Source organism: Falco cherrug, chromosome 1, assembly GCF_023634085.1.
Source record: "Falco cherrug isolate bFalChe1 chromosome 1, bFalChe1.pri, whole genome shotgun sequence".
Lineage (NCBI taxonomy): Eukaryota > Metazoa > Chordata > Aves > Falconiformes > Falconidae > Falco > Falco cherrug.
In genome coordinates, this window is record NC_073697.1 from 102,067,125 (window position 1) to 102,091,423 (window position 24,299).

A 24,299-nucleotide genomic window follows, 5' to 3' on the forward strand; every position below is an offset into this window, starting at 1 on the left:
GGGCAGTGACTGTGTGTGTGGGGGGGTGTGGGGCAGTGACTGTGTGTGTGGGGGGGTGTGGGGCAGTGACTGTGTGTGTGGGGGGGTGTGGGGCAGTGACTGTGTGTGTGGGGGGGTGTGGGGCAGTGACTGTGGGGGGGTGTGGGGCAGTGACTGTGTGTGGGTTCTGTGGGGGACAGTAACCGTGAGAACAGTGTGGGTGGCAGTAACTATGAGAGTACTGGGGGTGGGGGGGAGGTCTTCATGAGGGGTCCTACAGGAGGGCAGTTACGCGGGTGGGGGTGAGTACCCTGGAGGAATGAAATGGGGTGGGTGTTGGGGTGCAAGGGTGAGGAACAAGGGGCATCTGCCATGGGGGGGTCAGGCGTGGGGGGTGCTGTGGGTTAGTTGTGTTGTGTCAAGTACAGAGGGTGAGGTGGAGCAGGGTACCTGGGCTGCTGCAGGTTTCTAGAGTCCCCCTTGAGGGATGTGCTGCTTGTGTTGCCTGGCAGCAAGGGGGCTGCTAACAAAGGCAAGTGCTCTCAGCTCTTTGGGAGTGTCTGTGTTGGTGGTGGAGGGATGAGGGGCATCCCCTCAAGCTTTTGTTCTGATACTGTAACTGCCTAGGGGACAAGTAAGATACCAAAAGTTTCCCGCCTCTTGGAAATGCTGTTTCTGTGCTCTTGTATGATGTCTGTAAAAACAAGAGCCAAGAGGACTGTAAATAACAGGAGGAGGATATAATCTGTGTTTCTCAGTCAATAAATGTCACCAACAAGCCTTATTTAACCCCTGAATATTTTGTATGAATTATGTAGTCACAGGCACTGTGTAAGCGTGGCCTCCTGGCTACAACATTTTGTGTCCTGAATGTTCTGAACAGAGTTGAAAAATCTCAGTTGTTCTGAATCAAACCTCACTCACATGATAGACTTCTGAAAAAGTACTTTGAATCCACCAGGTTTCAGTCTGGCCTTGAAACTGGATCAAAGCTATTGTAATCAGTGTGGTGTCTAATATGTACGAGCAAGGGTTGTATTCAGCAGCAAAGTGTGTAGATGATTTTCCCCTTAGGTGGAGCTTTCTAGCTCCAGAGATCTGCATGTGTTCGGGTCTGTGCAAGACTAAGGCCAGTGCAATACAGTGGATGTTTCACAAGGACTTTCTATGTTCAGACTCTTGCACAGCACAAGCTTTTTCTGTCTTTTCTTATAACAGACCCTGCCCTATCTAAGCTAAAACATGAGCTTGGATAGTCAGATGAAACTAGGCTCACACATCTGAGGAGGTGAAGGTTCCCTGAGTCAATTGTAGTGTCTTGTGTTTAGCCAAAAACTGTTTTCTCTGAATCCTGGGGAATAATAGCTAATGGCATGATGCTGTGGTTACTGTGTGGTTATTTTTTGTGTGTTCATTCTGAATTCATACTGTAGGAATCTGCTCTTGTTAAACCTGTGATTTAATCTAGATTTGGATGTCTCAATGGATACGTGGAACTTTTATACTTGCCTGGTGTCCTTATGGCTGCACAGATTTTACATCTATTCTGTTGTTGGTTTTGGGATCAGCATTTGGATCATCATTCAGTTCACCACCACCAAAACCAAAAAGAAGGTAACTGAACATGTAATCACTTTTGTCTGAGAAGACCCCAAAAGTCTGTGTGTGGGAGTAGTAGCTGGGTAAGGGTACCCACTGGTGCAGTGAAATGTGCTGCTTCACTGTGGGCCCACCTGGGATCCTGCAAATCTCAATGGCATTTTAGTTCATCTGATGGTTATAATCCTCAGTCTGGATTGTTTTATGTTTGTGAGTAACTAAATGCCCTTGTTGCTGTGATGTTGGAGTAGATACCAGCTGAACACCTCTCACTTTGTTACTTAGAGAATGTGTCAGCCTGGGTTGCTCTGTCACTTCAAGTACATAGCTCTGCTCATGTCCAGTGTTTTCACGTTCACGTTTCTAGTGATGTTAATGACAAGGTTGAACTGATTTTAGGATAGGAGTGGGATTAGGCCATTCAGGTTTTTAAAACGTCCTCATGCAGGTGAGTGAAGTTCTGCTGCAGGAGATGGGAGGTTCTTTGATTCAGCTGTATCCTGTTCTCTCCCTGGTGTGTGAGATAGGTATATTGTGGCATAGCCTAGTTCAGAGAAATAGTTACTTGTGTGTTTCTCTAGGTGTGAGAGAAACTGTTGCCTATTAGTGGTGCTGAGAATCTGGTCACAGGATTTGAATTGTAAATGCTTTTGGGAAAATGGGGTTAACATAATTTTGAAAAGAGATTGAATGTGGCATGGCACTTGTTTCACAGGGTGAAAAATCCAAGGGGAATTCTGCTGCTTCTGAAGGAACAGAAGGCAAACTAGTAAATGGATGTGCCGCTCTGCAGGCAAAGGAGGTCTATGTTGCTGGGGTAAAGATTTTCTATGGGTCTCAGACTGGCACAGCAAAGGTATGTTACTTTTTTTCACATACATGATTGTTTTGAAATATTGTTGAGGTTTAAGTATGTTGCTTGCTTTAAAAACACTGCACTGTGTAAAAAATCTGGAAGTTCATCAGCTCATTAAAAGTCATAGCCCAATGTGAAAGATAAAGGGAGTAGGAAAATCGTTATTTTATGTTATTTTCACTTAAGTGGGGCATGCAGTAGAGACAGTGATTATGAAGCTTAAAGTTTACTCTTACAATATACTCTTAATTTGTTAGCAGATCTTCTTAGAGGAAAGCGCTATTTTGGGTGCTTTCTTAAAAAGAAGTTGCTGTGTGTGAGTGTAAAATCATGAGTTGTTAATGTAAAATGCTTTTAGCCAGTATACTTTTAATGTGGGGAATTTTAGGTCCAGTTGTCATGTGTCACTGTTCTTTCTGTGCTGGGATAAGTCTTGTTTGACCTTTGTGATAGTTGGGTTGAAGTAATTAATAATTTTCTATGTTTCTTTTTTTCAGAGATTTGCCAAAGGTCTGGCTGAAGCAGTTATTTCCCTTAATTTGCCTGTGGAAGTCATTAGCATGGGAGATTATGATCCAGATGATTGTTTATCAGAAGAGGTGGGTATGACATAAATATGACTAAAAAATACAAGTTTTTCCTGGGATTGTGAAGGCTGTCTTCCTTTTGTATTTCTCTCCTGTTATCCTGGAAACCTCCACAGCTGTGTGTTGAAAACTGCTTCCCTTCCACATAAGCAAGTATAGCCTGTTAACCCTCAGCAGAAAATACTTAAATTTTGAAAATTACTGGGAAAGGATCACATAGAATATTTTGATGCAGACAGTAACTTTATATGAGCTAGTTCTGTAACTCAATTGTGAGTTATGCGAGAGTGGCTGCACCAGGTTCCCTTGTTCTGTCTCTGACTGTGTACACGTGGGGAGTGGTTCAAAACCGGAGTAAGTAGATGGTGATACTTCTGCAGCCTTTGTGGACTTACAAGTTAGGAACTTCTTGGGAGATGTATTTATATTGTGTAATTCTTGAATCTGTGGGTGTAATACTGAGTAATCCTTGAATCTGTGGGAGACTTCATTGCCGCAAGAGTCTGTTCAAGAAGCTGTTGACTGGGGTGGGAAAGGTAGATGTCCAGTTCTGTTTTACCACTGTGACCCTGTTAAGTAGGGAAAAGACAACTTGATCTCTCTTGGCTAATTTAGGATGGCTTTGCAGGGAGGATGGCCGTTCAGCACCACTGAGATCACCACTGTTGCACCACCTGCAGCATCCCACATCAAAGACTACCAACCCACTTAGCAGAACTTTCATCCTTTGACTGCTTTCATCTGCTGATGTGTTATGGCTCTCTTCTGATGTAAAGTGTTCAGAAAAATGCAATGATCTTTTCCATTCTGTTCTGTGTATATTATTAGACAACCAGCAGGAACATTTGTGTGTTCTTGGTAGCTACGTACACAGATGGACAGCCAACTGAGAGTGCAGTGTGGTTCTGCAAGTGGTTGGAAGAGGCTGTGAATGACTTCCGCTTTGGGAAAACATATCTGAAAGGCCTGAGATATGCTGTGTTTGGCTTGGGAAACTCAGTGTATGTTGATCATTACAACACAGTAAGTATCTCGCGTGCACCTTTCTTTGGTTTCAGCTTAGCTTTTCAGAGAAGCATTCTTAAATGCTACTAACTGCTACAGATAGTACAAATGATACTGGTAGTTGGTGTGAGAATTGCAGCTGTTCAGTGGACTTGATTAAGGACTGGGTTTAGGGCATGGACAGTGCAGATTTGAAGCAACTGTGCTGCTCTTTTCTATGGGAAAGGAGTCTCATAAGCACTGCATTGATCTGGAAGGTATGATAGTACATATGGTAAATCCTTACTGAGTTAATTTCCTGGCTTTGAAAGCTTTCTATCAGTGCATGAGGGCACCATACTGTAGCCCCTCTCACTTGCTGCCTTTTAGTTTAGAGTGCTTTTCTTGAACATAAGTACTTTGCTGTATTGTGTGGATTTTAGCTTTATTTTCTGATGTGAAATATGACAGTGTCTTAGCCTGGTAATTAGTTTCATCTCACTCAGATAAATGGCATGACTTGTCACCAGGTTGTTAACTTTGTATAGTTGGGGCCACATGGAATGTGTTATGCATGTGGCCATTTTGACCAGCAAGCATCACACAAAGAAGTTTGTTCCTGGAGGTCATCTCTTATCATATCAGTGTGATAGCAGAGGTATTTTCAAATGGGAGCTGGAGGATGTGTGATGGTGTTCAGAATGCCTTGTGTCTGTGCTCTGAGTCAGCAGGTACGAGGGAGTCTGGAAGTCCCTGCCCCGCAGTCCTGTGCAGTTTGCTAGCTCTGTTTCCAGGCTTGGTCCTTGCTTGTGTAGTTGCCTTCTTTGTTTAACTTGGGCTTTGTTTAATTTTCCTCTAATTTTCATCCTAGGTTGGAAGAAATATTGACAGGTGGCTGTGGATGCTCAGTGCCAGCCGTATCATGACACGTGCTGAGGGGGACTGCAATGTGGCCCAGAGCAAGCATGGCAGCATTGAGGCAGACTTTGAAGCCTGGAAAGCCAAGTTCCTCAGTCGGCTCCAGGCCCTCTGCAGAGGGGAAAAGAAGCCCTGCAGTGGGAAGTGCAAGAAAGGAAAGTGCAAATCTCCGGGAAAGCAGAGCAAGGAGAACTCGGATCATGAACATGGGTCATCAGAAAATGAGAATACTGAGGTAAAGGCAAACTCCATGGGATTTTGTTTCTGGTTTGGTGCCCCTTGGAGCACTACTTGAGTTCTCTCCTTCCTCCTGTAGTCCAGAGGGTGCTGGGGGAGCTTGATACTACTTTGCTCTGTAGCAGAGGGGGAAGTGGGATGAGATCCCGTGGCAGTTAACAAGTAGAACAAGCCATCCAAAAAGGACCAAAGGATCAGTGATGGACCTAGCCTAGACTGAGTTTCTATGATGTAGGAGCCTTCCGTTTGAATAGGGGGAGGTATACATTGTGACAGATGCTCCAGGGAGCCAGTCTGGGCTCTAATCAGAGTATTGGCCTTGTCTCATGGCCAAGTGAAGCATTTAGTTCCCTCTGAGGTTAACCTGCTTCCACTTCAGCTTGGTGAAGCTTAGGTGCTTTGCCTGCCATCCCAAAGTCTTTCCAAAGGCAGCTGGGGAAGTGTTATCTGAGCAACTCCTGTGGTTCCTCTGAACGTGTCTGCCTGTAATTGTTTGTGTGTCTTCTGGAGTGTTTTTTGATTGCAGGCTTTGCATGAGAAATGCTCTTTATGCTGTACAGTGCAAGACTCGGAGCTGCTATGGCACCTTAATCCTCCCTGCAAGCCGTTTATTTTTGGGTTGGAAATGATTGATATGGATGGCCATGTTAAATTTTGTAGGGAAACAGGGGCTCTTCTAGCTGAGTGGGCTTAAAAGTGCTGGGTACTGCAGGAGCAAGAGGAAAAATCTTGCTGTTGCACTGATGCTGCTGTGCTGTACTTCAGCTGTGAACAGGAAGGGAGACAACTTCTGCTCTGTGAAGAGTTTTACTTGGAAAGCAGATCCCTCACTCCCTGTTCATTCACATGGGGGCACTTGCGAGTTAAAGGAGTGCTGTTAGACTTCCAGATCGTCATAGTATGCAGTGGGGGTTGGACTCTTCTGTATTGCTTCTGGAGTGATCGGATAGGCATGTGAAGAAAACAGCAATCTGGAGGCAGGATCTCTGGACTGACTTTTGGGCAGTCCGTGTGCTACTGAACTCTTAAAAATACACACCAATAAAAGCCCTGAGTTTAAATGCATTTCATACGTTATACAGCTTATTGGTAGACTGTTATTTGGTTTTCAGTAGACTTGACTGATGGTGGAGGCTGATTTCACTGGTTAGCCTAGCTGAAGGTCTTATGTTTAACATTCAGATTAATTCCTAATTTTTTTTTTTCTCTGGTCTCTTACATAGGCAGAGGAGTTGTTTGAAACCAGTAGTGAGGAGGAGGCTGATGCTGAAGTAGCTGGAGGCACAAATTTTGTTGTTGATGTTGAAGATCTCGGCAATATCGTGAGCCACATGAAGAAAGCAAAGGTACTGGTGTTACAGCATGTATAGAACTGTCAGCTCTTTGCAAACAATCAGTTGAATTGATTAAAATACTGCTTGCTGGATTAGAATCTGTGGAGTCCAGTTAGAGGGAGAGCAAAATATGAGCTACTGGAGAACCTGCCACAAGAAAGAACGTACTTGGAGGTGTGTTTGGTATAGTTCCTGGCTAACTGTGACTTGTTCACTGAGCAAATGCTGCAATGGTGACCTGCGGTTTTCAGTCTGCAGAAAAATTACTTCCACGGCTAATGTTCAGATCTGAATTCACGTCTCTGCCCATGTGAATCATGGTCCAGTGTCTAAACACAAATCCTGTTGCTGTATCTGCCTGTGGGCATGTCAGCTGAAATGTGGGTGTGTGCTGTGACATGGTGCTGCAAGACTTTGTGTCTTGCTTGCTGCTGCCCTGAGATGAGGTGCTGTCCTTGCAGAGCAAGCCAGTGAGCTTGATCTGATCTGTGCTGAGTCTGTTAAAAGACAAGCATAGCTCCTGCTTCATTTCAGGGTGTTATGCTGTTCCTGTGCAGTTCTGTTCATGTTTCTTTTCCTGTGTTCAGCCCACAAACAGGATATATCAAACCCGTTGGGTTAGCACACAAAAAGGAGTGAGGATATAAATAGCTACTGGGCTAATCTGCAGTGTGCTCCCCGTGCTGCTGGCTGAGCAGTTGGCAGCTGGGGTGGGAAGGGCTGGCCCTGGGACAGTGCTGTAGTGTGTTGCTGATTGTTTCCCCCTTGGTGACCTTTCCATGGTGGTGTCTTTCCTTGTGAACATGTGAGCTGTTGTCCATCCCTCTTGCAACAAACCGGCCTCTCTGCCTGTACTTAACACCTTCCTCCTCTTGCATGCCTGTAGACTCACAGCTCTTCCCAAAATGTGGCAATTTCCTCAGCAGTCTGAGCTGAGCTGCCCCCGCTGGGCCAGAGCAAGGCAGGCCTGGGGCCACGGGAGGCTGTGTGCTTAGGAGGGAAGGAGGTTGCAAAGGGAGCCGGGGTGCAGGGGATCTCTGTTCCTCACTTTAGGGAGGGGAAGAAGGGAAAATACTTGCTGTTGCTTGTGACAGACTTTGTCAGGAGAGTAGCCCACTACCTTGGGGGCAAGGCAGGCCGCTCTGTGCGAGCTCCTGTCCCTGGGCTTGTGCGTACTCGTGCACTGTAGCTCGCAGAAGGGTGGGTGAGCCATCTGACTTTCGTTTGAAGGGAGGAAAGGTCATCAGCCTTTCTCTCTGTGGAACTGCAGTGAAGCGGTCCTCTTTCTCCTCTCCCGCGTGCGCTCGCCACTAGAGGTCACTGACAAAAAGGGAACGGTGCCCTGGGAGATGGGTTAGATGATGGGGGGGAGGTGGCGTCGTCCAGCAGTTTTATGAAAAATTAGGCATTTAGTGTCAGATGACTGACAGAATGTGGCAACACCATGATCAAAAGGTAGTGTAAACCAGGAAAGCCACATATCATCGTAGTTCAGTTTATGAATAAAAAGTGAGCACAGCTATAAAATGCTGCTCGTAGCTTCTTGTGCTCATTGCATTCAGCTGTGCTTGCTACCAAAACAATGTGTTGTGGTTTTATACATAGGCAGTGAGCATTCATTGCTGTCGGACTCTGGCTGGTGCACAATTCGACAATTAATTACTTTCTCCTTAGCTTCCTTGTTGCTGTGCTTGAGAGGTGAGAGGCCTGTTAGTTGTATGTACAAGTTACTACAGAAGTGCAGGTACTTCTGTGTAGGTCAGGTTCCTGTGGCTCTGACCGAAGTAGCCCCTCTGATGTGAGGGACAGCCTCTGTCTGAGCACAGACCTTCCTCTGGAGTTGTAAGTTGCAGTTTTTGAGCTGCTGCCTTTTCCTCGGAGGAGGTGGCAAACAGTTGTTCTGCTGTAACAGCTGAGCACTGCCCTCTTGCCTCTGCAAATGGTTAGATCCTGCGAGTGCACATGTGGGTGTAGGACTGGCAGTATGGTCTTGCTGTGCATGGAAGTGTCATGGCCCTGTTGTACATGAGCTGTTGTCAGCTGATGAGACAAGAGGCCCTAAAACTGTGTGCCAACCTTTCTTCATTGCTGATACCACTGAACTGTGCTGCCATAGTCATGTCCCAGGTTTTTGGATTAATTTGAAACCTTAAATGATGTAGTTCTTATTGCTTGTCCCTTTATTCCTGTTCTGCATGGCTACGGTGCCTCACTGCGGTCTGTGCTTCTGGTTTCATGCTTCTGTAAGCAGTGCAGGTAATGGAAAGAGGGCCCTCAGCGGTGACTTCTCTGTAAATTCTCAGCTCTCTTGTATGGGGTATTGTTTCCAGAGTGATGGCACATTATACCTGTGTAAATATTTTATGAGGGAGCGTGAACTGATGGCTATCCCTGTCATTAACTGGGAGAAGAAATGATGGTCCTCATTGTGAGTCTCCTGGGGAACTTGTGCATGGACTTGCAACAGGTTTATGCAAACACTTGAATTGTAAAAGGATTCTGTAGGTGCCTTACTGAAAATAAATGCTGAATACTTGATATAAAGAGCAGGATGATCAGCATTTATGAAAGTAATCTATCGTGATCAGACTCTCTGGCTCCCAGGCAGGAAGATTTAGTTTTTTAAATCCAGTGCATCTTGGTTTAAGTCACATCCTCACTTTGGTGGCTGTGAGTTTGTGCAGTGAGAAGTTTTCTTTTTCAGATGAGTTGAGTCGTGCCTTTAGCCATTTTTTCTCTCCCATAATGCTGAACTGTGTAAAATTAGTCTGATGCTTCTATTTTACACTGATGTAATTTATTGTCTTGCAGTAATGACTACCAACAGGCAAGTGCTTTGGGTTTTTGTCACGGAACTATCCCTGTACAAGCTAACAAGTTTGAAGAAAACTTGTCTGTGATATAATCCTTAAATACACACTTCTTCATACACAGAGTACCTTGGATTTCAAATGTGCTGTGTTTTCAGCATGGGTTTTGTGGATGTCAGTGTTGTGTGTAAACGGCTGTGCATGTGGAAGGTAGAACAGCAGGTTCTGGCTTAGTTTGAAATATGCTGGAGTCCAGCTTTGCTCTCTTCTACAGGCGTATGTTACCTCTTGTGAGAATCACTGGCAGATTAAGATGGATGCGCAGTTATAAATAGTCATTGTTCCTTGTTGTCCTGCCTTTTGTGGGATGGTAGAGTGAGGCTGTGGAGGCAAGTGTATCTAATAAATGTTTGCTTACATACCTGCAGGTGATCTTAACTTAATTTTGCATCCATCTCCTGTTGCTTGACTTGATGGAAATCAAGGCTGAGTTTTGTTTTACAGCTTGTTTCTCACATGCAGCAGCTTCACTGTGCTTTACAAAGCCCTGTCAAAGGGCTTGAGATAAGTACTGGATTCTTACAGTCATTTGGATCAGGCAGATGGTTTCAGGAGCTCAAGGTGAATGCCAGAACCTTGTGGAGTTGTAACTATTCCATACTATCCCTTGGCAAAGAGGTGGGGTTTTGAAGAGCTTCTGAGGGTAAAGACACAGTTCATTGTGATGGTGCCTTCTGTGCACTGGATCTGAGCACAAAAATTGGCACTAGGTTGGGCGGCAAAGGGAAATCATTTAAATATATAAAATGGTGGCTGATACAAAGGTAAATTCCACACTTTGTTGACCAAAACTCATACTATGTGGCAATGATAACTTCATAGCTGCTAAAATCCAGCCCTTTGTTTTCTGAGTAATTACATTTTTGGACCTTGCTGCAGGTGATACTTATTAGGGCCCTGAACTGGAACCAAACCTTTGTCAGTACAGAAAATGCCTGTGCTTTCATGGATGGGATTACTGGCCACAAAAGTCCAACAGAGTGTGATATGACCACAGCCTGAAGGAGGGCTGGGCAGGGCTGAAGCTGCTTCTCTCAGGTGCCTGATGATCCAAGGCTGCGGTGCCAGGTGGGGCTGGATGATGCACACTAGGTGGATTAAGGTTTGGATGTTCTCTGCAAGTTACTGCCATTCCAGCTGCTTGTTCTTAGGCTAACCTGGGCCTGTTCTCCAAATTGCTTCTGTGCAGCAGCAGAAGGCAGTCGTGGTTCTTTAATAACTAAGTGGACTTAAGTTTTGCAATTGTGCCACACTTTCCCCATCCTCCGAAGTTGCTCTCCTGAAATGTATTTATGAGATAAAATGTGAAATCTAATGGGTATGTTTGTGGTCTGCAAGACTGCTATTAATCATAGGGACACCATTTCTTAATGTAGATTGTCTCCTACAGCTGCAAGATTGTGATAAACTAGAAAGACAGATCAATCTAGTCTTGTTCCCAGGGAATGAAATGGCTTTATTAACCTTCATATTTATAAACTGCAGGCATGAGTAATAGTAATAATAATATCCTAATTTTATTTGGATGGGTTGGGAAGTAATCAAATGGGCATATTTTGTTGACAGAATTTCAAGATTAATGTTTTTGTTTTCTAAAACAAAAAGTTTGATGATGCTGATACTTGCATTTGCAATGTAAGTATGGAGGAGCGGGGTGTGTGAGAGAGTAAGACCATGACTGAGTTTACAGGAAGCAGAGCATGTCTCAGAGAGCATGTTCAAGAAGTTTGTTTGCTTCTATGCATGTTTGCCACAGGAGAGGTTTCCTGATCCCCTTTGTCACTCTTCCTTAAAAAGTCACCCTACATTAGCCTTTTGACACCATTGGGATTGTAAATCACACCACTTGCAGTATTTCCCGAGAGCCCTTTGTGAGTGTATGACTGCTATGGAAGACCGAACCTTGCTGACACTGGGTGAAGAAACTTCAGGAAGTTGGCTGAAGTTTTATTTGAAATGAGGCAGTAAGTGTTAAGGTATAAGGTATTTAAATACAAACTTTGTGTTACAGGCAGAAACTTTTTGGAGTATGCCAGAACTGTTAGCCATCTTTTAACTGGATTGAATAAGGCTGGGGTACTTAGTTGTTTCTAAATCTTGACAGTTAAAAAAGATGTGCATGCTTAGAGCTCTCCAAAAATTTCTAACTTTTAACGGGTGAAAGATTCCTATAGGAAGAATGTGCCGTTATCTGCAACAGCTCAGGCTCTGGGCTGAATTTTGACCTCTGCTACTCTGGCTCCAGAACTCAGTGTGATCCTTTATGTTAAAATAAGCTTTAAGAAATATTAGCTGCTTGGGGACTACTTCTAGCGCTAAAATCTGGGTTTGTCACAGGGACACTTCCCCCTTCCCCTTTCCTGTGGTCAAATCTTTCTTCTCCAAACCTTGGCTATTGAAAAGAGTAACAATTCATAAACAACATTACAAGAGATCTTGAGGCTTGCCTTTTCTGTGTAAGATTTGGGAGTGCCCAATGAAAAAGATGAAGAAAAATTAAAAATACTTCAAATGTCCAGTCAGAGGTTTCCTTTAGTCTTTGACATTTGGTATGATATTGGTTTCCGTGACAAGCTTTTGTAAAGGGCTTTGAGATTTATGAATGAAAACTTTTATTTTTGCCCTAATGGTAGATACCATATTTCTTGCTGTTCTGTAGTCTATTGTAAACTAGCCAGTAAATGGGTAGCGAAGCAGAGCTGGTAGATACAAACAATTCTGGAAATCTGAAGTCCCCCTGAATATTTGGCTTCCTTTTTATTTGCAACCTTTTCTAGACCACATCTGTTGTTGGAGATGATCAGGGCTTAGCCTGCAGCAGTCTAGCCCATCTGCTTACCATTTCTCCCAAACTTTGTGCTACATTTCTTAAGTGTCTCTTTTTCCTGTGTGTTTTTTAAGGTTCTTGCCAGCCAAATAACACCATTTAACAGAACTCTACAAATCAATGCAAAGAGTAATTATCTGCTGGTGGTAATTATGGGGAGAAGCATGGAGGAAGTGGCCTGTTGATGTCATTGCTGTATCCAAGGAGAGAGTGGCACAAGGATGTCCTGTGGGAGCACAGCATCTGTTGCCAAGTAAATATGTTGTTTGAATAAGGTGTTAGGAGGCACAGTAAATGCATACATGTTCCCCTAGACAAACACTGCAGGCTGGTCATTCAGCAGTGCAGCCAGCAGTAAGCCTGTCCACATGTAGTCTGTAATCAAACTCTTATTAGCTGTGACTGCCCAGTGGTCAGTATAGTTTAAGTGGCACTCAGCTGCAGAAGCATACATCCTTGTCTTGCTTGGTGTCCTACCCCTCTGCGTGAAGCACAGCACTGGTCAGGGACAGTGAGACCTGCTTTCTCTTTCCTGTTATGAGGTGAGCCACAATCTTGCTTCCTTTGCTGATACTTAGGCTGCCAAAGCAGGTAAAGTATCTACCTTTTCTTGTTTGTGCCAGAGCTGATACTCTGACATCCCTCTCTTGCTGTTGGTTGCAGAGGCTTGACGTGAGATGGAGATTAGTTTGCTAGGTGGTGTGGATATGCAGACAAGATGCAGCCTCTCCTAAAAATATTCTCAACAGAAGAGCATGGCATAAGAGAACAGAAGTAGCATTATCTCAGCTCAACAGGAAGAGCTGGACACTGTAACATGGCATTAAACTGTCTTTGTATTGCAGAGTACTTTACGTGTGTGCCAGACCATTCTTGTTTAAGCTTCTGCATGAGGAAATGACATTCCTCCTTGCTGCTGGCATGGCCAGAGCCTCTGTGCCAGTGGCTCATGGCAGGGCAGTCTGTGTGCTGACAAGTGATTCCCACATAGGGGGCCATTCTGACCCAGCTCGTTTGGGCTGGAATGAGCTGGGTCCTGGTGACAGTCAGTGCTACTGAAACAATAATGGATTGTTAGTTTTAAAAAGAGGAGTGCTGCTATATTTCATCTACTGTAAACAAGTTGCAGAAGAGACCCAGGTGTGAAGCATAAGGCTTTGCTGGAAAAGCAGCTTGTCTAGTTGTGTGCGTGGAACTGTGCTGTGTCCCCTTGGAGAGGATGAAGCACTGAGTCATTTCTGACTCTTCTTTGGCCTGTAACTTTGGAATGTGGGGCTTTGGGTCTTGATGGATGCTCTGCAGGGCTCTTGGATATCAGTCTTGGTCTGTTTTCCTAACTGACTAGTTTATGTTATCTTGCACTCAGTGAAGATTGATTATGGTAGAAACCAGGCAATTTCCTTTTGACTTTAATAATGTATTCTTATGATAATCTTGTGGCCTCTCATCTAATAGTTCTGAAAAGCTGGTTGATGCATATCATTGAAAGGGCTGCAGACCAAAATGGTTAATTTGGGCTCTTGGAAGACTTGTATACAGCTCCCCATCAAGGAGGAGACAGGTGGAGAAAATGCAAATAGGGACTTTCCCATGCTGCTTTTCAGTTAGCACTGACTTCTGCTGATTAGGAGCTTGCATGTAGTCTTGGGAAAATGGTCTTCCTGGGAAGGCTAACCCAGGTGGGGAGTTGGGCTTGTAACTCTCATGGTCGTAGGAAGATTGTGTTTCTGACACTTTTCCTCATGTTTCATAGCCTGTGTTAACGTTTTATGGTTGGGAGCTTTACTGCGTTATAGGAATTCTGAAGACCAGTGAAAGCTAAGGCAGATATGAGAACTGACTGCTGCTTGCTGACATCTGACATGTCCGTGTGCTAGCATGCGCTGGGTGCCTGCCTTTCTGTGGAAGGCATTTAGGATTTCCTAATACAAAATAGCAGTCTGCAGTCTAGCTGGCTGCTTTGCTTACAAGGGTTGGCCTTTCCACAGCAAATATTGCTACTAAGAAATATACCTCTAGCTGGTATTAGCTCAGATTTGCTATGTTTGAAGAAGCCTCCAGCCAATGATTGCAGAATTAAAATTCATCACACTTTTTTAAATGTGTGTATGGTGTTTTGACCACTTGAAAGATTGGTGTTGAAATGAAATGTCTTTTTAGTCCTAAACTGTAAGGAAAAGAAAGAAATGGGGAAGTCTTTTACAGACCCATTAAAAAAAAAAAAAGACCACCATAACCTGCAAAATATGTTAAGATGTTGTGAAAGGATGTGTGCTGCATGCTCTGTGTGTGAGAAAGCAGACTAGACTGAAGTGGAAAATCTTACTGGTTTTAGGCTGGACGCTTCAGCACGCTTGTTGAATCACGTTACCTGGATTTTAGTTGAGATTACTGTAGCACAGAAGAAAGGAATAAAAATGTGACTAAATGGCCCAATTTTCAAAAATAAGATAGTCACTTTTGGGTGGAGACAGACACATTTTTAGTTTTGATTCTTTTGTTGCCTTTGAAAATCAGTTTTCTTTATTGTTTGGTGAAGGAAGTTTCCCAAATCAAACAAATGTTGACAGAATCAGGCAGCAGTATGTGAAGTGAAGTTGTGGTTTAACGACACCTTGTAAAAACCTTCCCTAGAGCACAGCAGTGATGTTATAGCTCAGAGAAACAATCTTAAACCCCACTGTAGCCCTACAGATACATTTTTAGAGTTGTGATCTGGGAATTTTTTTGTCCTTAAGGATTGAACCTACAAGAAAATGGACATCAGTGGGATCATCTACTCTTCTGCATTTCATGGAAGATGCACAGTGCCCTTTCAGACTGATTCAGTTGGATAGCAGCATACATCTTCTGTCATTACTTGTCTGCCTGAATTTGGGTCTTCAAATGCTGTTGTACATGTCCAAAAATCTCAGCATTGACTTTTCAAACAAAAGAAAATGTGAGATTCCTTCTGTGGGGGCTGAGCTCCAGGTCTGTTTGAACAGCATCCTTTCTCTGGATGGCAGCTAGTACCTGCTGCCTCAGAATAACATGAGGGACCTTCTGCTATTCTATAGCTTAGTAAAGGTAGATGTGGATGGAGACTTCCTTCCAGCTTGTTGAAAGTTCACAAAGGTTTCTATTCTAGGAGGGGAAAAAAAAAACCTTGCTTCTGAGTTTTTGAGGTGCTTTGGGTTTTGTTCTTTTTCTTGTTTGTTGGTGGCTTTTGTTTTGTGGTGGTGGTGGTAGTTTTGTTGGTGTCAGTCAGAACTTCTCAGGGGCTTTCCCCATTTTGAGGGACACTTGGAAACACATGCCATGATTTTTGCTTTTGATCAAGCCACCACCTATTTCATCAGGGTAAGGGAATGGATTGCCAAGTTCCCAATCTCTCAGCTGTCATGCTTTCAACCCTTGTCTGCTTTTTGCTTCAGTTCAGGCCTTTGTGCTTAACTGGCCAGTGATGTATGGAGTGAGTATATAGCCTGTGATTATGTAGACTCTAGCTGGTTTTAATAAGACTTTCTTGCTTTTGGGGTGTTTGCTGGTTCACAGACTACTCAATCCAAGTTTCCATATTCATCTTTGTGCTCACTTGCAAACAGTCTAAGCTGTTTTTATTGGTGACTGACAGCAGTTAGGGCATCCCGTGTTGCTGTAAGAATGGCAGGCTGTTTCTTCCATGGACTGAGCAAATTGCACTTCTGTCTCTGTTACAGTTGGATTGTGACAGCCAGAGCTCTGTACCTGGATGAGGAAGGTCCTCACAGCACACTAGCAGTCTTCTGCTCTTCATTTGTGTTCAAGAGTGTCTTTGTGGAAGTCTGCTCCCTGTCCCACTCTTTTTCCAAGTGTGTTAGTCTTGCAGGAAGGTTGCTTTGTAAGGAAACGAATGCTGTTCCTGTGGGCAGCCTGATGTCTAATCAGCTTTCAGAAAACCCTGCATGGTTCTTGCCTGTGGTGCCACTGACAGATGAGCCTGAACTAGGGGAAAAGTTGTCAGCTTTTCTAGCTGTCCTCTTGTCACTAGAGTAGTGCTTCCAGAGCTCTGCTTGGTGTGAACTTCAACTCCTCATTTGTGTAATTCATGAACTCTAATGCTGCATTTAATGGCTCCCCTGGGAAAGTTTTACGAATATTTCTTGCTGCCAGGCACAATTTTCCCGATAGCCTTGCCAACATTTTTCCGTAGTACTGGTTCTGTTAGTCCTGGCTCCAGCCCCTGATGTATTACTGTTTTCTTAATGTTTGTGCCTTTCATTTGTTAAAAGATCTTGGAGCTTTTTGATGGATGAGGCTGTAAATCATGACAAGGCCAGGGGTCTCCTCTTCTTTGACCACTGGGAGGTTAAGTAAGAAAGAAGTTTAGTCAAAATTAGGATATTTTGGATGTAATTTTCCTTCTGGGACTGAAAACTTCTTGGGGAATACGTGTTTTTTTTCACCATGGCATGTGAATAAGTAGAGCCATGAGGCTACAAATGCTAAATTAAGTTAATTTAGGGAATTTGCTTGGAGTTCTTGATTTTTTTTCTTTCTCACCTCTGCAATATTACTTAGAAGAATATTTGATGTAATAAAAGGGAAAACCAGGGAGGTATTGGGCACCTTGGCATCTTGGAGAGACCATTTCAAAGAGGAGGAAAATTGACAGTAGCATGTCCTGTTGGTCACACTCAAATGTGGCTGTGGATGAGTTTGGTGGGCATATTTTTAGGAAATCCTTTGAAATACTTGAACTGTAATTTGTCAAAGAGGCAGCAACACCTCTGCCTTGGCAGGGAATGCTGAGGTCCTTTTTTGTCTCTGCCCAGTGTCAGAGACCCTTTGCTCTTAGTGCATCAAAAATGAGCTTCCGCCTGCCCATAAAGGATGTAGTGCCTCTGCCTGTTGTGCTGCCTGTATGGCAGTAAAAGGGAAGAGATAATTTTTTTTTTTGCCCTGTCCTATAGAGGAGGATGATCATAAGTCCTTACACTTGAGGTTCAGTTGTTTTTATTCAGGTCTGCTTCAATGGCAGTAGCAAAAAACTCTCCAGTGTGCTGCAGCAGGAGTTGTGCTGAGTCTTGAGGTACGAATGGATTGGAGTGTACCCCTATGTTTTTTCATGTGTAGGTTCTCTCATTTCTGAACACAGGCCAGAAGATGACTCTTCTGGTTTTTTTGGCACTGAAGTATTTCAAGGACCTGAAAAGCTGCCTCTTGTCACTACTCACTTGATTTCTTATAGAAAGACAGTAATTTACCTTGGATTTACTACAGGGCTTTCTGCTAAATTACCAGAACTTGAGAAGTTTGCTTTGTGCAAAGTTAACTTTGTTCTCTCCACTCAACCCTAAATAATAAATATGAAAGGTTTATTAAAGCAAGTAAGTAAAACTCCTGGGGCTACAAATTCCACTTCTCACAAGAAATACCTGAAGCCATTCACTTGCTGAACCAAATGAGCAGGTATTGCAGTTCAGAGAGAAACAAATAATTATTTTGTTTAGAGGCTTTCATATCATGATGAGAAAGGAAAAATATTATCTCTGAGGGGGAAAATAATTATTGTAATGTGTTTCTGCCCTGCCAGTAAGGCAGTTTTACTTGTTCTTATGTTTAGGTGCTTTTCTCTGATACTGCGTAACAGACACAAGAGTTAGGTAGAAATGCAAATGCTTTGATTACAGAAAGGCTTTTTCTGTATCTGAAGGCTGTCTTGAATGGAGTGTCTCTCATTTGTACTTAAATCAATTGCTGCATTTTTAATATTATGATGTGCTCCATAATGCATATTTAGTTCTAGAAGAATTAACCTGGCATGAGACTGTTGGCAAACAGGCCAGGATGGTGTCCGCTTTTAGATTCTGTGTAGCATTTTGCTTTAAGTAGCTAACAAATCTGTGCTAAGATAGCGCCTTTCCTTTTAAATGGGTGGCTGGGCCTAGTTCTGGGTTAACTGATAGCTTGTGGGATGAGAAGCTTGCTATTTAAGACAATAGTTAAAAGGTGAAGATTTCATCTCCCTCCTTCCTTATGCATGAGGCTTTTCCAGTAATACTAATATTTTATCGTTGAAGCATTTTGCTGATAAATGAATATCAAATCTCAAGAAATGAGACTTTTAAATCCAACAAATGACAAGTACTTAGAGCTAGCCTTTCAGGAAAGTTTTGATGCGTTACAGAAACCAATGAAAGCCTGCCTGAAAACTTGGCAAACTGAGTGAAAGGAGTAGAAGATGGAAACTTCTTTCTCCTTCAGTAATGACCATGCTTTTAACAGTCATTAGAAAATACCTTTCTGCACAACCTCCCTGAAACTGTGAGCAAAGTTTTATTCAAAACTAGTAGGAAAGCTAATAACCTCTGTCCCTAAATGTTTTACTTCCCTATTCCCCTCTCAAGTGCATACTGGGAGCTCTTGTTTTGTCCTTGAACCTCTGAATCTGTGTGTGTGGTAGGTTTTTTCCTTGGTGGTTTTTTTTTTCTTCTGCGGCATCTTTATTTTCTAAAATTTTGCTCACGTACAAAAGTAATCTGTTTGTATGTCTAGGAACAGCTAGATTACTTTAGATTACTTTCCCTGTTTGTGAAGAACACAGTTTGGCAAGTCAAGAGCAGTGGTGTGTGATGCTAACAGTTGGTGGGCAGACTCAAACTGGAAGTGTTTGTATTGACTTCTTGATGTCTTTGGCACAAAAGTGGCTTGGATGTGAAATAGCCTCAGTTTTGTGAAAACAAAATGTCCTCTGTTGGTTTTTGTCTGTTGTTTATCCTAACTCCTTTAATATTTCAAAAAAAGCCATAAAGGACTGACAGATTACAAGTTGCATGAAATATCAAAGTAATTATTTACACTTTTGTGCTGCTTTGTGCAGACGTGAAACAATAAATACCCATAAAGTCTCAGAAGTGACACCCATACAGCTGGGGATTCGCAATTCCTCATGTGCTGGGGTTTGCTTCTCCTGCTTGTAGCTTTATGCTATATGTGATATTCCTGCATTTGGTTTTAAGTAAGCTCCAAGGGCTTAACTGGGTCTATAAAGCAGCGTCTGCTGGAAGCCAAATTGAGGTGAGATGCTGCAGCTCATGTGTCTGGAGTTGGCTGTGGGGTGGGGAGGAACAACCTTTTCTTGCAGGGCCTTTGGTGATCACTGAATCTTGGTGATGCATATGGCTGCTGCCTCAGGTGACTTGTGGGGAGCACAGCTTCTAGTCTGTAATCTCTTACGCTGTGTCGTGATGTGGCTTTCTTCCTTGACCTGTCCAAATAATTGAGACAGTAGCTGCTTGTCACTCCAGGCAATTGTCAGGCACAAAATGATTTGTTCCCTCTGGCTTGCATTCGGTAGACAGGTGAGGTTATTGTGCAGTCATCAAACACTTGAGCTTAAATCCTGGAATCCCTCTCACTCTCAGATGAGATTCAAACACCTTGTTGCTTAAAATATCCTAGAGGATTTTATTGCCGTGTTAGTAGAACAAATCTAGTGGTGTCGTTGCTGGGTGGGTTTGTTTGTTTTTAATTTACTGTCCTAAATTACTGAAGAGTCAGAGTCTGATGGGAAGAGTGATAAAATGCCAGATTACACAAATGCAAGAATTCATGTGTGGGCACTTGCATCAAGTCTGTGGCTGAACTGTGCCGCTGTTTAAAATGTGATGTGTGACTCTAAATGATTGTAATTCACTGTCTTTAAACAGGGAGAACGTGAGCTTGAGGAAGGAGGTGTTGGAACGCGCTTGACTCAAGAGAACTCTGGGAAGAAGGAGGGTGGAAAGAGAGAGATGATAACCCCAGCTCTGAGAGAAGTGCTCACAAAACAAGGTGGGGCTCTGCAAAGACCAGGTGGTGGACCAGGCTTTGAAGTCTTAATGCTAGGCTTTCAACAGAGCAAGTGAAAGGTGGTGTTATTTATGTTAAAAATATTGCTCTGGACCGTCAGTCATAGCAGGCTCTAACCAGAGGCAGGACAGAGCTTGGGTAGGGGCTGTTTATACCTGATTGTTACAGGGGAAGAATCTAAAGCGTGATGCACACTAAAACATATGGAGAGTATATCAGAGTTGAGAGAGTTTTAATGTTTCTGCTAAGGCAACTTCTGAGAGAAAATGGTAGTCCAGCATGCCCCTAGCTCCCAGAGTGTGGGTTTCTCAAAGAATATTTAAAGATCAGCTTTGCACCTCTATTTTGCATCTTAGGCCCCTGCTTTTATTTCAGTTTCAAACTGATTTTGTTACTGAAACTTTATTTCAAGAAGTGGAAGTAGTTCAAACCAACAGTCCACTAGATGATTAGATCAGTAGCTGTCTAATGAGCTGTAGAGGACAGTTTTAATGAACTTAATCCCTTTTTTTTAAAACAAAGGACAAGCATAATAAGAGCCAGACTGACAGCCCTGCAGTTCAGAAGCCTCAATTCTGAGTGGCAGAGCCAGGGGAAGGGTGATGTGAGCTTCCCTGTGCTACTCACTTGGAGACTAATGGGAGTTTAGTCTTAATTTCTTTTATTTCTTAGGATGAGTGTGCTCAGTTTTCTTGCTTGCTAAATCAGTAGTATCTCTCCTGATGCTTCTGGGAACAGGTTTCTGGTTATTGCAGTGGAGGCATCTTGCTACAGAGCTGGGCTCTGAAGTTCTAATCCTGACCTGTGTGAGTCCAGCAGGTGTGGGATCCCAACACCTTTGCTCACCAGGATCATGACCATTCTTTGGCCTAAGCTTTTGTAGGTGACTGGTGGTGTTTTCTGCCATGAAGTATCTGACATGTTTGGTTACTGGGTTTTTTTTCATTAACCTTAGCACAGTTATAAAACAGAGCCTTTATTTTAATTCATAGTCTGAAGGAATAAAGCAAAGACTTAGAAAGGAGCGGTAGTTACCCTGCCTCCTCTTCATGCCCATAGTGGTGGTGCTGCTGGCTGTGACCAGTGGAGGGATTGTAGGATGCTGGTTCAATAAATCTTTTCAGCTTCAATTCTGAAGGCTGTAACATGGTGGCAGTTACACTGCAGCATGCTGCAGAGCATCTGGGACACTATTACAGCCTTTTACTTAGTTATTACTGTCTGTGTTTTGATTCAGAAATCTAATTGTTTTATCTGCCTGCAAGGAAGCTTAGGGGATCAGTGGATTTAACTAGCAGGCCTGGGGGAGTGGGCTGCTGGAAACATGGCTGTCTAGAAATGGGCAGTGGGGAGGTAAGTGTGTTTGTGTGCTGCAGGTGCCCTGGTTTGAGAGGTTAGAGGGGCTACTGACTCTGTGGAAGGGTGCACAGAGTGCCCCAGACACCTCAGTTTGCTTTGAGGCACAGGAACCCTAGGTGGACTGTGGAGACTGCCTGTAGTACTGAGTTCTGAGAGGGTGGCTTTCAGCACACTGCCCTGGCTTTTTTGTGGTGCAGGGCTCTCTGCTGGCTCTGCCTTGTGCTGTGGTAGTTAGGATGTTTCACACTGGCTTGCTTTCTTATCCAGTCTGTATTGGTTTGGTTTTGAGGAGTGAATGAAACTGTGGTTTTCTAATGGTATATAAAAAGTGGTCATTTGGAAAATTACAACAGTGCAAGAGGGAAAGTCACCTTCCTACCATAATTTTTTTGACACAAAGGCAAGCTCCCCAGAGAACTCAGATTTCCTTGTGATGTTCCAGGGAACAGGAATTTATTAGCCATATAAGCAGATATGTATTTCTCCCTTCCTTCAATATTCAGGGTGATGCCAATATTGTATCAACTAGTAGGTTCTACTTATGTAAATCTGCAGTTACAAAGATTTAAAACTGTTGTATTTGTGTTACCACTGCCTCTTGCAGGCACAGCCCTCCCTTCCTTTCCTGTGCGGCTCACCTAACTCTTTAATGGTCATTCAGCAGTGAAGAAAAGCTGCCTTTTTTTCACATCATATAATGTTTTCTTTCTGCAAATAACACACCAAGACAGGCTTATGTGGTTATAAAAATAAAACAACTCCCTTCTTCCCTCAGCAGCGTTCCCCTCAAAATAACAAGTGCAATGTAGTCAAAAGATAATCTGATTTATTTAGCAACAACTGGTTGCTTTGGGTGTAAGTTCAGTGTCTCTTCAACATTATCCCTGAGGGCACAATTAGCCCAAGAGGAGGGAAACCAGTGCTAGTGATTCAGGAGAAAGCTGCTCTTTTAAATTGTAGTTGCGTAACAGAAGTTTGCCTTTGAACAGCATCTCTCCAGGATATTGTAATGCTCACTCTTCTTATTTTTGATTCACCTTCAGACAAATTTACCTTCCAGTAGGTAAACTGCATATTGCTTAAACAATAGTTTTATTTTAGCAGTGGTATTGAATTTCAGCTAAATATAGCCTCACCTACTGGGTTGTATAGATGTTGGTCCTCATAGTTGCTTGGTTGCAAATACCTTTATAAAAGATGCTCTGTAACAATTGCTTTTTAAAGTCATAGCCAATATTGTGTTGTGAGAAAATACTGATTCCCTTTCAAACAGTGTTCAGTCTTGCATGAAATACAAATACAGCACAAACTATTTAATGCCTCCAAGTAACAAGTATAGTGGGAGAGAGGAGTTGCTAGTTTGAAGCATTTGGCTGTGTGTTATATTTGCAGTGGTACCATTTTGCTGTGTTAATACCTTAGCAATTTCATCTGTTTAGATGTCATGAAATAAACTGAAAATAGAAACAAACTTTTCACATTAATGTTTTTTGTATTATGATCTAACATGATTAGTTAGATACAGCCTAACATGTTTATATTTGCTTTCTGCCGTTGTGTAGATTCTTGAAACAATCCCTGCTGGGCTGAAAGTTGTGGGTATTTTTTTGGGGGTGGTGGTGTGGTGTGTGGGGTGTTTTTTGGTTTTTTTTTTCTTGGCCTGGTTAGCAGGAGGATTCTGTACATGGTGAAGTTTGCCTTTCCAGAGCTGCTGATTTTTCAGGAAATGCATTTAAATCCTTTTTAGCTTCAGGGGCCATCTCAAGCTGCTGTTTTAATAGGAAAGATGACTGAAAAAAAACCCCCACCCTAGTATGAATCCATTGGGGTTCCTTCAGTGTCCCCTCTATCAGCTGTGCTTATTTTAAGAGTACAAAATCTTGACTGTCTTTTTATGTTTTCCTGCTGCTATAACGTCAGTACAGCAATAGTGCAGAGACCTGTGCTCTATTTGGGTTGTTAACTATCTTTAGTCTTAACTGCTCTTTGATTTTCCAAATGTTTTATTGATAGCGATGGTCAGACTGAAAGCCAACTCAAACTGTCATGCCAAATGTGAAAGCAAAGACTGGTAGTTGGGGTAATCATGGTTTTACTGCAGCTGACTTCATGAAATATTTGAAGGTCAAACATGATATTGCCCAGTGACAGCCAGTTTCATCATCCTCATCAAGCTACAGTTGTGTTTAGCAGGGTTTCAGGTCATCTTTGATGGGCTTCTCCTAAATGTGCAGGAATAAACTGAGAAAAAAACAAACCCAGATCCCTGAAGAGCTGATTGTTTGCTTAGATTCCAAGGACCTGGATTTCTTAAGCAATTCATGACATGTATTTCCAACATGCTCTTTGCTTTGTTCTTTTCTACTGTAGCACTATTAAAGCTGTGTGTTTTGTGGTAGGCAGTGCATTGGGAATGTATTAATGATACCCAAAGACTGACTCCACTGACATTGTGTAAATTATTCTGTGGTGTTGCTGCTACTACAGGTGCAGTTTTGCTGCAGTCCAGTTGGATTGTTCTGTCTTTACTGGTTAAGCAAGCCTACAATTTAGCACCAGGGTGTCCAGGATACTTCTATTTTACTTGTATCCAAAGGCAAGTGGTATTGGGGAGACAGCTTGTATCTGAAGTAGTACAGGCTGCTTCAGTAACCACTCATTTTCATGCTTTGACTTCATGGTTGATAAAGACACACTTTGATCAGTGTTTTTCAGTATGTATGGGCAATCGGGAGGCTGACATCAGAAAAATATTGAAGACTGGGCTTTTCAAGTGCTTACCAGCCTTGTTTGAAATCAAATTTTTGAAAGTACTTGGTGGTTTTTGCTGTCCGTTCTTTGACTGGGGTTTCCAGTGCCTGCAGCTCTGAGCTCTTGACAGTCTCAGCTTGGCTCACTGCGTTGAGCTTTCTGAGTGTCCAGACTTTAGAAATG

General features: G+C 43.0%; 1 protein-coding gene across 6 annotated transcripts in view; it reads left to right on the forward strand.

The window, feature by feature from the left end:
* Positions 1-24,299, forward strand: part of TYW1B (tRNA-yW synthesizing protein 1 homolog B) — a 104,890-nt gene that overhangs the window by 527 nt on the left and 80,064 nt on the right. The window contains exons 1-8 of one of the 6 annotated variants that reach the window (XM_027806098.2): positions 356-511; positions 1,448-1,593; positions 2,294-2,434; positions 2,932-3,033; positions 3,850-4,044; positions 4,877-5,158; positions 6,384-6,506; positions 19,865-19,988. In XM_027806098.2, the coding sequence (XP_027661899.2) occupies positions 1,462-1,593; positions 2,294-2,434; positions 2,932-3,033; positions 3,850-4,044; positions 4,877-5,158; positions 6,384-6,506; positions 19,865-19,988 (1,099 nt within the window). In that variant the 5' untranslated portion in view covers positions 356-511; positions 1,448-1,461. Of the gene's footprint in view, positions 1-355; positions 512-1,447; positions 1,594-2,293; positions 2,435-2,931; positions 3,034-3,849; positions 4,045-4,874; positions 5,159-6,383; positions 6,507-19,864; positions 19,989-24,299 lie in introns of those variants that run through there. The other 5 variants (XM_014280309.3, XM_055713670.1, XM_055713677.1 and 2 more) reach the window with 5 other exon arrangements.